The sequence below is a fragment of the Lotus japonicus genome, chromosome 3 (genome assembly GCF_012489685.1).
Source record: "Lotus japonicus ecotype B-129 chromosome 3, LjGifu_v1.2".
Taxonomy (NCBI): Eukaryota; Viridiplantae; Streptophyta; class Magnoliopsida; order Fabales; family Fabaceae; genus Lotus; species Lotus japonicus.
In genome coordinates this window covers 59,964,095-59,976,469 of record NC_080043.1, presented here as the reverse complement: position 1 = coordinate 59,976,469, position 12,375 = coordinate 59,964,095, and the positions used below count along the sequence as shown (strand labels likewise).

The following is a 12,375-nucleotide window of genomic DNA, read 5'->3' as shown; positions in this document are numbered from 1 at the left end:
TGTGTGCTTTGGCGGACTACGCCTTCTGTCAGATGTCTTTGGCGGATTGGTTCACGATGGTCCACCCTTTGAGGGGGACTAGATTTGAGATGCTTGATTAGGAGGACCCCGACTCATGGGTGGTCGACCCCGCTGGCCACCGAGCGACTTACTCGGGGAGGATTATGGAGGACCGTGTCGACAGCTTGGGACACTTGACGGAAGGAGTTTTGAGGAGATGTACAGTCAGCTTCAACTTGCCACTCGGCGTGCACTGCGAACCCGGTGTAGGAGCACCACCACCACCGTCATCTTCGGATGATGAGGACCCCTCGGAGGAGGAGCCTGTGGGAGTGACTTCTTCAGAGTCTAGCTCACCCATTGTTGCTGTCATTGATGACCTTGGCTCGGGTTCTAAACCCGAGAGACCAGCACTGGAGCGTGTCACAGTAGCGAGAGGGGGAAGGGTTGTGTACCTTGACCTAGTCGTTATGGATTCTGATTTAGACGATGATCACGCTAGCATGTAGTTGTGAGTGCTGGTGCGAACTCCTCTAGACAGGATTAGTGTAGGAGTAGAGTCATAGCTCTGACCGTCATGTTTCATTTTGGGACAGGGTAGTTTCCTGACCGATAGCTTTTTGTGTGGTTTTCTTTATGGAAATCACAGAGAGTTGGTTGGACTAGGAGGTCTTGTTTAGGCCGTTTGGGCTGACTTATTCTCGTTTTTGGAGGAATGTGTTGCGAACACTTGACCTTTCACTTTGGTTTGTACATATTGCCTTCGGGCGCTACTTTCGGTTACTTCCCGTCACTGGAGGATACTCGTGACGTGGTTCACTACTTACAGCGGGGGCTGTAAATATATGTTGTACATTAGTTATATTGTCTTCTGTTGTAGAGCCTTTACTTCATTAAGTCTTTCGTTTAATTATTTAAACAAATCGAAAAAAAAAATACTCATGTTTTCCGCTTTATTATCTTTTGGTTACTAAAGTGATGCCACCGAAATCGGGGTGTTACATTGTGGTATCAGAGCTTGTCGAGTCTTTCAGGAGTCTTTGGGGAATAGGTCTTCTGTGCTAGGTTGTGTGACTCTGCAAAGAGTAAAAATTGATTGTCTACAAGTGATTTTTCGCTTAGAATTGATTGAAGTTATTACTTAATCATATTGTATAGTTGTGCCAGATACTATCTTATGATGAGTACTATCTGTTTGTTTGACTTAACAGAACATGGTAAATACTAACCAACTAGCTGAGATGATGGCCACTATGGCCCAAGCCGTGACTGCACAGGCTAATGATAATGCTATGAGGCGTGCTGCTGAAGAAGCACGTGACCAACACCAGCGTCAGAGAGAAGTGACTCTGGATCAGAACAAGTGACTGAATGACTTCAGGAGACAAGATCCACCAAAGTTCTCGGGTGGTACTGACCCGGACAAAGCGGATCTTTGGATCCAGGAGATTGAGAAGATTTTCGGTGTGTTGCAGACTGCTGAAGGTGCCAAGGTGGGCATAGCAACTTATCTGCTTCTTGGTGATGCTGAGTACTGGTGGAGAGGAACCAGGGGAATTATGGAAGCCAATCACGAGGAGATCAACTGGAACTCCTTTCGAACTGCATTCCTGGAAAAGTATTTTCCAACTAGTGCTCGGGACGAGCGGGAGGCACAGTTTCTGACACTCCGTCAAGGAGGTATGTCTGTACCTGAATTTGCTTCCAAGTTGGAGTCTCTGGCAAAACACTTTCAATTTTTCAACGATCACGTTGATGAACGCTACATGTGTAAGCGTTTTGTCAATGGACTGAGGCCTGATATCGAGGACTCGGTGAGGCCATTAGAAATCATGCGCTTTCAGTCATTAGTTGAGAAAGCCACGGAGGTGGAACTGATGAAGAACAGGAGGTTGAACCGTATTGGAACTGGAGGGCCAATGAGGTCAGGCTCTCAAAACTATCAAGGTAAAGGGAAATTTCATAACAAGAGGCCGTATCTGCGTTCTACTGGGAGAGGGTTTTACTCAGGATCTTATAGACCCATTACTGGTACTGCTAGGGGTTCTGGAGATCAGACTTTGAACAGGGAGGTGACCTGCTTCAAATGTGGGAAGCCGGGGCACTATGCTAATGCTTGTCCGGACACGAGACCCCAGTGCTTTAATTGTAACAAACTGGGTCATACTGCCGGTCAGTGCAGGGCACCCAAGACGGAACCGACTGTTAACACTGCTCGAGGAAAACGCCCTGCTGCAAAAGCGAGAGTTTACACCATGGATGGTGAAGAGGCTGAAGGAGTTGATGGCCTGATTAGAGGAAATTGCGAGATTGATGGTAATCTCCTAACTGTACTTTTCAATTCCGGTGCAATGCATTCGTTTATTTCTAGGGAGTGCGTGACCAGATTGAAACTGCCTGTTACTGCTTTGAGCTTTGATCTTATTTTCACTACCCCTGCTAAAACCCTACTTACTAATGCTGCATGCATGTACTGTCCGGTGACATATAGAGATAGAGTCTATCATGCTAACCTAGTATGTCTAACTCTCAAGAACCTAGATGTTATCCTAGGAATGGATTGGTTGTCTCACTATCATCGTCTTTTGACTATCACCAAAAGAGAGTGGTATTCCCTGACTCGGATCTTTTCGAGTATCTATCTGCCAATCACATTAGTGTCTCTTTGAACGAAGGATCTCAAGAGTACTCCATATTGCTAAGCTTAGAGAGTAAAGGGAACCCGGAAGTTAACAATATTCCAGTTGTGAGAGACTTCACTGATGTTTTTCCCGGAGATGTACCTGGATTGCCGCCTGTACGCGACATCGAGTTTGCTATTGACGTCGTACCAGGAACATGGCCGATTTCGATTGCACCATATCATATGGCACCAGCGGAGTTAGTAGAATTGAAGTCTCAACTAGAGGATCTTCTGTCGAAGGGATTTATCCGGCCAAGCGTTTCGCCTTGGGAGCGCCAGTCTTATTGGTGAAGAAGAAGGACGGGAGATCTAGATTATGTATCGACTACCGACAACTAAACAAAGTAACCGTCAAGAATAGGTATCCGTTACCGAGGATTGATGATTTGATGGATCAACTTCGAGGAGCTGCGATATTCTCAAAATAGACCTGAAGTCGGGTTACCATCTGATCAGAGTAAAGACTAAGGATATCCAGAAGACGACATTCAGAACTCATTACGGACACTATGAATATTTAGTGATGCCATTTGGGGTGACAAACGCACCCGCTATTTTCATGGACTACATGAACAGGACTTTCTATACATTCTTAGATCGATTCGTCGTGGTGTTTATCGACGATATTCTAATTTACTCAAAGGATGCTAAGGATCATGAGGAGCACCTGCACCAGGTTTTACAAGTGTTGAGGGAGAAGGAATTATACGCCAATCATTCCAAGTGCGAATTTTGGCTCGAAGAGGTCAAATTCTTAGGCCACGTGATCTCTAAAGAGGGTATAGCTGTGGACCCAGCAAAGGTAGAGACCGTGTTGGCATGGGAACGACCAAGGACTGTTACTGAAATTAGGAGTTTTATCGGTTTGGCGGGATATTATCGTCGCTTCATAGAGAACTTCGCCAAGATTGTTGGACCCTTGACTCAACTTACGAGGAAGGATCAACCTTTTGCATGGACCGAAGCATGCGAAACTAGCTTCCAGACGATGAAGGAGCGTTTGACGACGTCACCTGTACTCGTCCTACCGCAACCAAAGGAACCGTATGAGGTGTACTGTGATGCTTCGCATCAAGGCTTAGGATGTGTGCTGATGCAACATCGGAAAGTAGTGGCCTATGCCTCACGACAATTGAAGGTTCACGAGAAGAATTATCCGACTCATGACTTAGAGCCAGCTGCCATTGTATTTTCACTGAAAATCTGGAGACATTACTTATATGGATGCACTTTTACCATATTCAGTGATCATAAGAGTCTGAAGTACTTATTTGAGCCGAAGGAATTGAACATGAGACAACGACGATGGATGGAATTTATCAAGGATTATGAGTTTACTCTGCAGTATCATCCTGGAAAGGCTAATGTTGTTGCTGATGCCTTGAGCCGGAAGAGTATATCTCATCAATGATGGTTTAAGAGCTGCAATTGCTGGAACAATTTCGAGATTTGTGCTTAGATGTGAGATCGTCAGAAGGAGAACTGAAGTTCGGAATGATCAGAATCGCCAATGGGTTAATGGAAGAAATCCGAGACCAACAGTTACAAGATGAATTTCTACTCGGGAAAAGAAATTTGGTAATTCAGGGTAAGGACCCGGAATTCAAGATAGGAAGTGACAATATCCTGCGGTGTAAGGATAGAGTTTGCGTACCTAACAGCCCTGACTTGAGGAGGTTGATTATGGACGAAGGTCACAAGAGCAAGTTGAGCATTCATCCTGGAATGAAAAAGATGTACCAGGACTTGAAGATGAATTTTTGGTGGCCAGGAATGAAAAGACAAGTGGCTGAGTAGGTAGCTGCGTGTTTAACATGTCAGAAGGCTAAGGTGGAACATCAGAAACCTTTGGGTATGCTACAAAGCTTGGATGTACCAGAATGGAAATGGGATAGCATATTAATGGATTTTGTCGTGGCTTTGCCAAGAACTCAGAAGGGATATGATTCGATTTGGGTAATAGTGGATTGATTGACTAAGTCGGCTCACTTTATACCTGTAAGAACTACCTACAACGTGGAGAAACTATCGGAGATTTACATAGCTGAGATTCTACGCCTTCATGGAGTACCGACTAGTATTGTTTCTGATCGAGACCCAAAGTTTACTTCACATTTTTGGGGAGCTCTTCAGGTGGCATTGGAAACAAGGCTGAGATTAAGTTCTGCTTATCACCCACAGACTGATGGGCAGACTGAGAGGACTATCCAATCATTGGAAGATTTACTACGAGCTTGCGTATTAAACAACAAGGGCAGTTGGGATAATCTATTGCCATTGATTGAGTTCACTTACAACAACAGTTTTCATACGTGCATAGGTATGGCACCATATGAAGCTTTGTATGGTCGCAAGTGTAGAACACCTTTGTGTTGGTATCAAGATGGAGATAATTTGTTAGTAGTGTAGGATCACGCGCTTACCACTACGCCAAAACCAATTGGTGTTAGTGAGGGCGCAACGTTATTTCTTATAGCGTAGCAGACAGCGCCCCGTTTCGAATGCTACCTGCAGGCAGGATGCTGGCCCACCTGGACCCAACAATCCCCCCCCCCAGCACCTGCCAGCCAAACTAGCTGCACAGCATGCCTTCCGTGGGATTCGAACACGGGACCTGGCTCTGATACCACTTGTAGGATCACGCGCTTACCACTACGCCAAAACCAATTGGTGTTAGTGAGGGCGCAACGTTATTTCTTATAGCGTAGCAGACAGCGCCCCGTTTCGAATGCTACCTGCAGGCAGGATGCTGGCCCACCTGGACCCAACAAGTAGGACCATAACTTCTACAGCAGACAACCGAGAAGATCAAGCAGATCAGAGAGAAAATGAAGACTTCTCAAAGTAGACAGAAGAGTTATGCCGGTCAAAGGCACAGAACTCTAGAATTCGAAGAAGGAGACCATGTATTTCTGCGAGTTACCCAGACTACGGGAGTTGGTTGAGCAATTAAGTCAATAAAGCTTACGCCAAAGTTCATTGGACCTTATCAAATTACTCGTCGAGTAGGACCAGTTGCTTATCAGATCGCACTACCGCCATTTCTATCAAACATTCACGATGTGTTTCATGTGTCGCAACTGAGGAAGTATATTGCGGATCCGACGCATGTTATCGAACTTGATGACATCGAGTTGAAGGATGACCTGTCTTTCGAGACACCGCCAATCAGCATTGGTGACACAAGGATAGAACAGTTAAGGGGAAAAGAAATTGTGTTGGTGAAAGTCATTTGGAACAAAGACATCGGCGATGCAACATGGGAGCTGAAGAAAAAGATCAAGGAACAGCATCCGGAACTTTTTACTGAACCTTAAGTTTCGAGGTCGAAACTTTCTTTTTGGAGGGTAGTAATGTGAGACCCAAGTTTTTAGCTTAGAATAAGTGAATGAAATTCCTATTCACAATTAGGTTTGATGTATCGTGAAGGAAAACCTGAACAAGTGTTTATCGAATGGAATAAAATTATGAAGGAGAAAGTTCAGGAAAAGGCTAAGGATTGTATCAAAGTCGACAAAAGTCATAACATAAGTAGTATTCGCTTATATCTAGGGCGAGAGCGTCAGTAAACGACTAATTTGCACTTAAAGACACGATGGAAACTAATTCCAAAAATCTTCAGAGAAATGCTAGAACTTCTCTTAATCCTTCCATGACAAGCGTTTCGATGCGAAACCCTAGAGTGTACGAACGTCCGATTCCAATTCTCGGAGGTTTGCCGAAACTAAAACCCTGATAGCTCAAGAAACCTAAAATGAACGGTTGATGAAGACCTTTTCTATTCGGAGCTTCAAACGAAGATTCCACACGTGTACACCCATTTCTCTTGATGTTTCCAATCTTTCCTCAGAAGGAAATTTTCTCATCCGACATTCACTGCAAAAAGTACTTTTTCGGGTAAAATAGATTTACCCCGACTTTGGATTGTTTACCTTAATTCCAAGAAAGCTCTTTTGAGTTCTGGAATTCTGTCACCAGAACCTATCTTAGAATTCACGGAGGATGGCACAGGAAAAATCGAAATCGCAAAATTTTCATTTTCCCGCATTTTCCATCCCCTATAAATAGGAGAAAAAAACCAAAACCCTTCACCATTTTCATCCCAAACCCGCGAGCTTAGAGGAGAAAGAGGGTGAAAAGATTTTTCGCCGTTTCTTGCTTGATCGTTGTTCTGACAAATGCTACTTGAAGATATCGAGGTATAAATGCTAATCCTTACTTCTGATCGTCAATTCCGTCGTTTTTCACTATGTCTTTCTGTGCTCTAAGTTTTGAGCTTTTTGCAAAACTGTCCAAATAACTTCATCTTTCTATCTAAACCTCTTCCCTACGTGCCCAAGAGCATGTTTAGCGGATTACATTTTGCCGAATGTCGCCGAAATGCCGCTGAGTTTCAATTCTGCTTGAAATACCCATTTTTGGCTAAAGTTTCACCCTTTAGGCTTAAAACTCTCGACTTAGCTTAGCGCTAGTAGGATTAGTTGTCATAAACGTCGTTGGTGACGTCCCCATCCAATTTGTTTTTCGAATTTCCAATTTTGAAATTCCGACCTAAAAATATTGACCAAAATACCCCTGTGACAGTTTTCGATCCGATAATTTTTCCGAGTTTTGGTTCGCCTTAGTTACGACTAATGATAGCCTAGGAACCAAGTTTGATCGAAGAAAAATCGGCGCACACAATTAGTGTGTGTGGCCGTGAGCACCTCCAAGGGGGGGAGAAAATTCCTTTTTCGAAAACTTGTCCTATCGCGTTAGATTATCGTACTTCGGAGTATATGCTACTTCGTGTAACCTTAGTAAGTAGTGGTTGCTGAGTTTCTGACTGATTATGATGGAATTCTGTGGTTTTTGTTCTAAGGTTCGTTTGAGGAATTTCAAGGAGCGGAAGAAGAAGATTGTGAAGGAACGCTTCAGGATCACACTAGAGGAGCTACAAGTGAGGGCAACTCACTGAATACTAGTTAATGCTTTAGGTGTCGACGAATTCGACTTGATTTACTGTTTATGTACTTGTTTGTGTTTGACTGGGAAATGTTTTCGGAGGCTTCGGCTGACAATGATGATTATTCATCTCTTGATTGTTTTTGAGATTGATTCACATGCTATGTGCTAAGTGGTTAATCTAGGATGTGTGATATTTGATCTATATGCTATATGCTAAATGGTTAATCTAGGATGTGTTGATATATGTGCCATGATTTGGATTGTGCTAATTTGACTATGCAAATACACATATATCTGTTGTATTTCAGAGTGAGGATAACGGGCAGTTATGCCAAATTTATTATGAGATTTTGGGAAAGTTTGACGGGACGAACGAAGGTTCGGGCCTTGTTATCGTTTTAGAGGATCGAGACATTCTCTGGGAGTTACTTGGGATTATGGAATCTTTGAAACTCATAAGATTTGCGATAAAACTAAATGGGAACTATTTCACAAGGAAAATTCATAAGTACTAAACAACCTCTGAACCTTTAAATAATGATAACAATCGCGAATGAAAACTTAGGGTTTGAATATTAGTTTTGGAAAATGAGAAGTGTCGTCGAATCCAAATTTTGGGGAAACTATAAGTTTCTGAGTATGTTAATACTCTTTTGCTCGAGGAGCAGTTTTATTGTTTGGCTGTCTAAAAGATAAGCCGGGAAACAGGTAGTTTCCGAGTATATCGATACTCTTTTGCTCGATGAGCAGTTTTGTTGTTTGGCTATCTAAAAGATAAGCCGGGGAAACGGATAGTTTCCGAGTATGTTGATACTCTTTGCTCGCTGAGCATTTTTGACCATCGGATGGAGATGAGTCGGATGATTCGAGAAATCATCATGAGATAATACTTTTTTATAATTAATTGCCTTTTGTCGCAGAATCGACATTTACCTTAGGGTATTCTTTTTAGAGACAATTAGTTAGTTAGAACACGTGGCGACGTGTCGAGTGAGGTCGGAGACGTTGTTTGGATAATCACTTTGCATTGATGCACACATTTCTGGGGTTAATACACGGTGGGATGCCGGACCTCGGTGGATTCCAAAATGGTCATAAGACCCGGATTTCCACATAAGAACACTGCGGTGATTCTTAGTAGCAAAGGGAAATGGCAGGCCTTCGGGGTTTACTACTGATCTGACTACCTTTTGTTTGGTATAAGAGACACGCGAGCAGAAATGGTCCCACCGTGGCTGGTGTTAGGGCTAACTCGTTGATGCCCATCCCTCTGGATTGCATCTTGTTCCTCGTCATCTCATTCATGCAACATGCATACTAATTTAGTTGCCGAATGTGATTGATACTTGTTAATCTTACTTGATGCATGTTAATTGTTATTATTGTCATTTATATTCATTGGGAAATATACAATTTTATGATGCTATCACTAACTTCTAAGCCTAAGTAGCTATCCCTTAAACTGTATCTACTGGAATTATTACTTATGTAATTCTTTGGAGTTGACCCTCGCGTCTTCTGTGTGTGCTTTGGCGGACTACGCCTTCTGTCAGATGTCTTTGGCGGATTGGTTCACGATGGTCCACCCTTCGAGGGGGACTAGATTTGAGATGCTTGATCAGGAGGACCCCGACTCATGGGTGGTCGACCCCGCTGGCCACCGAGCGACTTACATGGGGAGGATTATGGAGGACCGTGTCGACAGCTTGGGACACTTGACGGAAGGAGTTTTGAGGAGATGTACAGTCAGCTTCAACCTGCCACCCGGCGTGCACTGCGGACCCGATGTAGGAGCACCACCACCACCACCGTCATCTTCGGATGATGAGGACCCCTCGGAGGAGGAGCCTGTGGGAGTGACTTCTTCAGAGTCCAGCTCACCCATTGTTGCTGTCATTGATGACCTTGGCTCGGGTTCTAAACCCGAGAGACCAGCACAGGAGCGTGTCGCAGTAGCGAGAGGGGGAAGGGTTGCGTACCTTGACCTAGTCGTTCTGGATTCTGATTCGGACGATGATCACGCTAGCATGTAGTTGTGAGTGCTGGTGTGAACTCCTCTAGACAGGATTAGTGTATGAGTAGAGTCATAGCTTTGACCGTCATGTTTCATTTTGGGACAGGGTAGTTTCCTGACCGATAGCTTTTTGTGTGGTTTTCTTTATGGAAATTACAGAGAGTTGGTTGGACTAGGAGGTCTTGTTTAGGCCGTTTGGGCTGACTTATTCTCGTTTTTGGAGGACTGTGTTGCGAACACTTGACCTTTCACTTTGGTTTGTACATATTGCCTTCGGGCGCTACTTTCGGTTACTTCCCGTCACTGGAGGATACTCGTGACGTGGTTCACTACTTACAGCGGGGGCTGTAAATATATGTTGTACATTAGTTATATTGTCTTCTGTCGTAGAGCCTTTACTTCATTAAGTCTTTCGTTTAATTATTTAAACAAATCGAAAAAAAATACTCATGTTTTCCGCTTTATTATCTTTTGGTTACCACCGAAATCGGGGTGTTACAGAGAAGGTCGTTCAGCAAGAGGTAAACAAATTATTGGCGGCAGAATTTATCCGAGAAATCAAATATCCCACAAGGTTGGCGAACGTGGTAATGGTAAAGAAGGCAAACGGAAAATGGCGTATGTGCGTGGACTACACAGATCTGAACAAGGTATGCCTAAAAGATTCTTACCCCTTGCCGAGTATAGACAAACTAGTGGACGAGGCGTCCGACAATGAATTGCTGAGCCTGATGGATGCCTACTCAGGTTACCACCAGATCAAAATGAACTCGTCGGACGAGGACAAAACGACCTTCATGACCGCCAGGGCGAATTACTGTTATTAGACAATGCCTTTTGGTTTGAAGAATGCTGGGGTGACATATCAACGGCTCATGGACAGGGTCTTCGCAGATCAGGTAGGAAGAAACATGGAGGTCTACGTGGATGACATGATCGTAAAGTCCGTCCTGAGAGCGAATCATCATGAAGATTTGCTGGAAGCTTTTGGTAGGCTTCGAAAGCACAACATGAGACTTAATCCAGAAAAGTGCTCTTTTGGTATACAAGGAGGAAAGTTTCTAGGCTTCATGATAACATCGAGAGGAATTGAGATCAACCCGGACAAATGCAAAGCAATTCAGGAAATGAAGAGCTCAGGCAGTGTGAAAGAGGTGCAGCGCCTAACGGGGGGATTGCGGCCCTTTCCAGATTTCTACCTCACTCGGGCGACAAGTCAGCTCCGTTTTTTAAGTGCCTTAAGAAAAATGCGGTTTTCAAGTGGAGTCCAGAATGCGAGGAAGCTTTCAGTCTCCTCAAGGAACTGCTGTCTGCACCGCCAGTTCTGTCAAAACCTGTCCAAAGCCTCCCCTTACATCTGTATTTCTCTGTTAGCGACCATGCGATCAACTCAGTAATTCTCCCAGAGGCGGAAAGCGAACAAAAAATAGTCTACTTTGTGAGCCACACACTTCAGGGTGCGGAAATCAGGTACCAGAAGATTGAGAAGGCGGCGCTCGCTGTGCTCGTGACCGCCAGACGCCTAAGGCCTTACTTCCAGAGCTTTCAGGTTAAGGTAAGAACTGATCTACCTTTAAGGCAGGTGTTGCAGAAGCCAGACTTATCGGGAAGGCTCGTCACGTGGTCAATGGAGCTGTCGGAGTATGGTTTGCAGTATGACAAGAGAGGGAATATAGGAGCGCAAGCTTTAGCAGATTTCGCGGTAGAGTTAACACCGGAAGTCGGCGAGAGGGTAAGTACGCAGTGGACACTATTCATCAACGGATCGTCGAATGAAAATGGGAGTGGAGCAGGGGTCACGCTGCAAGGGCATGGGGAGTTAATACTAGAGCAGCCTTTGAGATTTCAGTTCAAAGCAAGCAACAATCAGGCGGAGTACGAAGCGTTAATCGCGGGTTTGAAGTTGGCCATCGAGGTTCAGATCGACAATTTGCTAGTTAGAACAGACTCGTTGCTGGTAGCAAATCAAGTAAATGAAGTGTTTCAGGTAAAGGAGCCTGCCCTGGTAAAATATCTGGAGCGCATGCGACTCCTCATGGGTCAACTGCAGGAGGTGGTAGTTGAGTTCGTGCCAAGGGCGAAGAATCAAAGAGTGGATGCCCTGGCAAAGCTAGCAAGTACCCGGAAACCTGGGAATAACCAGAGTGTAATTCAGGAGACACTGGCCAATCCGAGTATAGAGGGGGAGCTAGTGGCCAGTGTCGAACGCCAGGAAACTTGGATGGACCCCATCGTGGACATCCTGGCAGGAAGGCCAAGCGAGGTATTAAAATACACGAAGGAGCACAGGCGAGAGGCGGGACACTACACACTAATTGATGGCGCGCTTTTTCGAAGAAGATTTAGCTCGCCCCTCCTGAGGTGTTTGCCGCCCGGAAAGTATGAGGCCGTCATGGCGGAGGTTCACGAGGTAGTCTGCGCCAGCCACATCGGGGGAAGGTCCTTGGCGTGCAAAGTGCTCAGGGCAGGGTTCTACTGGCCCACGATGTTGAAGGATTGTGCGGAATTTGTGAAGAAGTGCGAAAAATGCCAGATGTTTGCCGACTTTCCCAAGGCCCCGCTAGAGCAATTGGCCACAACCAGCGCACCATGGCCTTTCGCCGTGGGGGAGTTGACCTGGTGGGACCCTTTTCGACCGCCAGATCACACATGAAGTTCATCCTTGTAGCGGTGGATTACTTCACAAAGTGGGTAGAAGCCGAACCCCTTGCGAGCATTACCGCGGGAAAGA

The 12,375-nt window shown here is 44.9% G+C and overlaps 2 protein-coding genes across 2 annotated transcripts; both read left to right on the top strand.

Moving 5' to 3' along the window:
* Positions 1 to 1,832: 1,832 nt before the first annotated feature.
* Positions 1,833 to 7,640, top strand: LOC130744440 (uncharacterized). The gene is made up of 2 exons (XM_057596626.1): positions 1,833 to 2,516; positions 7,545 to 7,640. The coding sequence occupies exons 1-2, from the start codon at positions 1,833 to 1,835 to the stop codon at positions 7,638 to 7,640; spliced, it is 780 nt and encodes a 259-aa protein (XP_057452609.1).
* Positions 7,641 to 10,474: 2,834 nt separating this feature from the next.
* Positions 10,475 to 12,297, top strand: LOC130744439 (uncharacterized). Its single transcript, XM_057596625.1, has 2 exons — positions 10,475 to 10,798; positions 10,906 to 12,297. Exons 1-2 carry the CDS (start codon positions 10,475 to 10,477, stop codon positions 12,295 to 12,297), a joined length of 1,716 nt encoding a protein of 571 aa, XP_057452608.1.
* The last annotated feature ends 78 nt before the right edge of the window (positions 12,298 to 12,375 follow it).

Excerpts from the sequence above, each read along its gene's own strand:
- LOC130744440 (XM_057596626.1), top strand. The coding sequence starts at position 1,833 with ATGCGCTTTCAGTCATTAGTTGAGAAAGCCACGGAGGTGGAACTGATG. Across the intron at positions 2,517-7,544 it reads GAGTCTATCATGCTAACCTA|GTTCGTTTGAGGAATTTCAA; the intron begins GTATGTCTAACT and ends TTTTGTTCTAAG.
- LOC130744439 (XM_057596625.1), top strand. The coding sequence starts at position 10,475 with ATGCCTTTTGGTTTGAAGAATGCTGGGGTGACATATCAACGGCTCATG. Across the intron at positions 10,799-10,905 it reads GCTCAGGCAGTGTGAAAGAG|TGGAGTCCAGAATGCGAGGA; the intron begins GTGCAGCGCCTA and ends GCGGTTTTCAAG.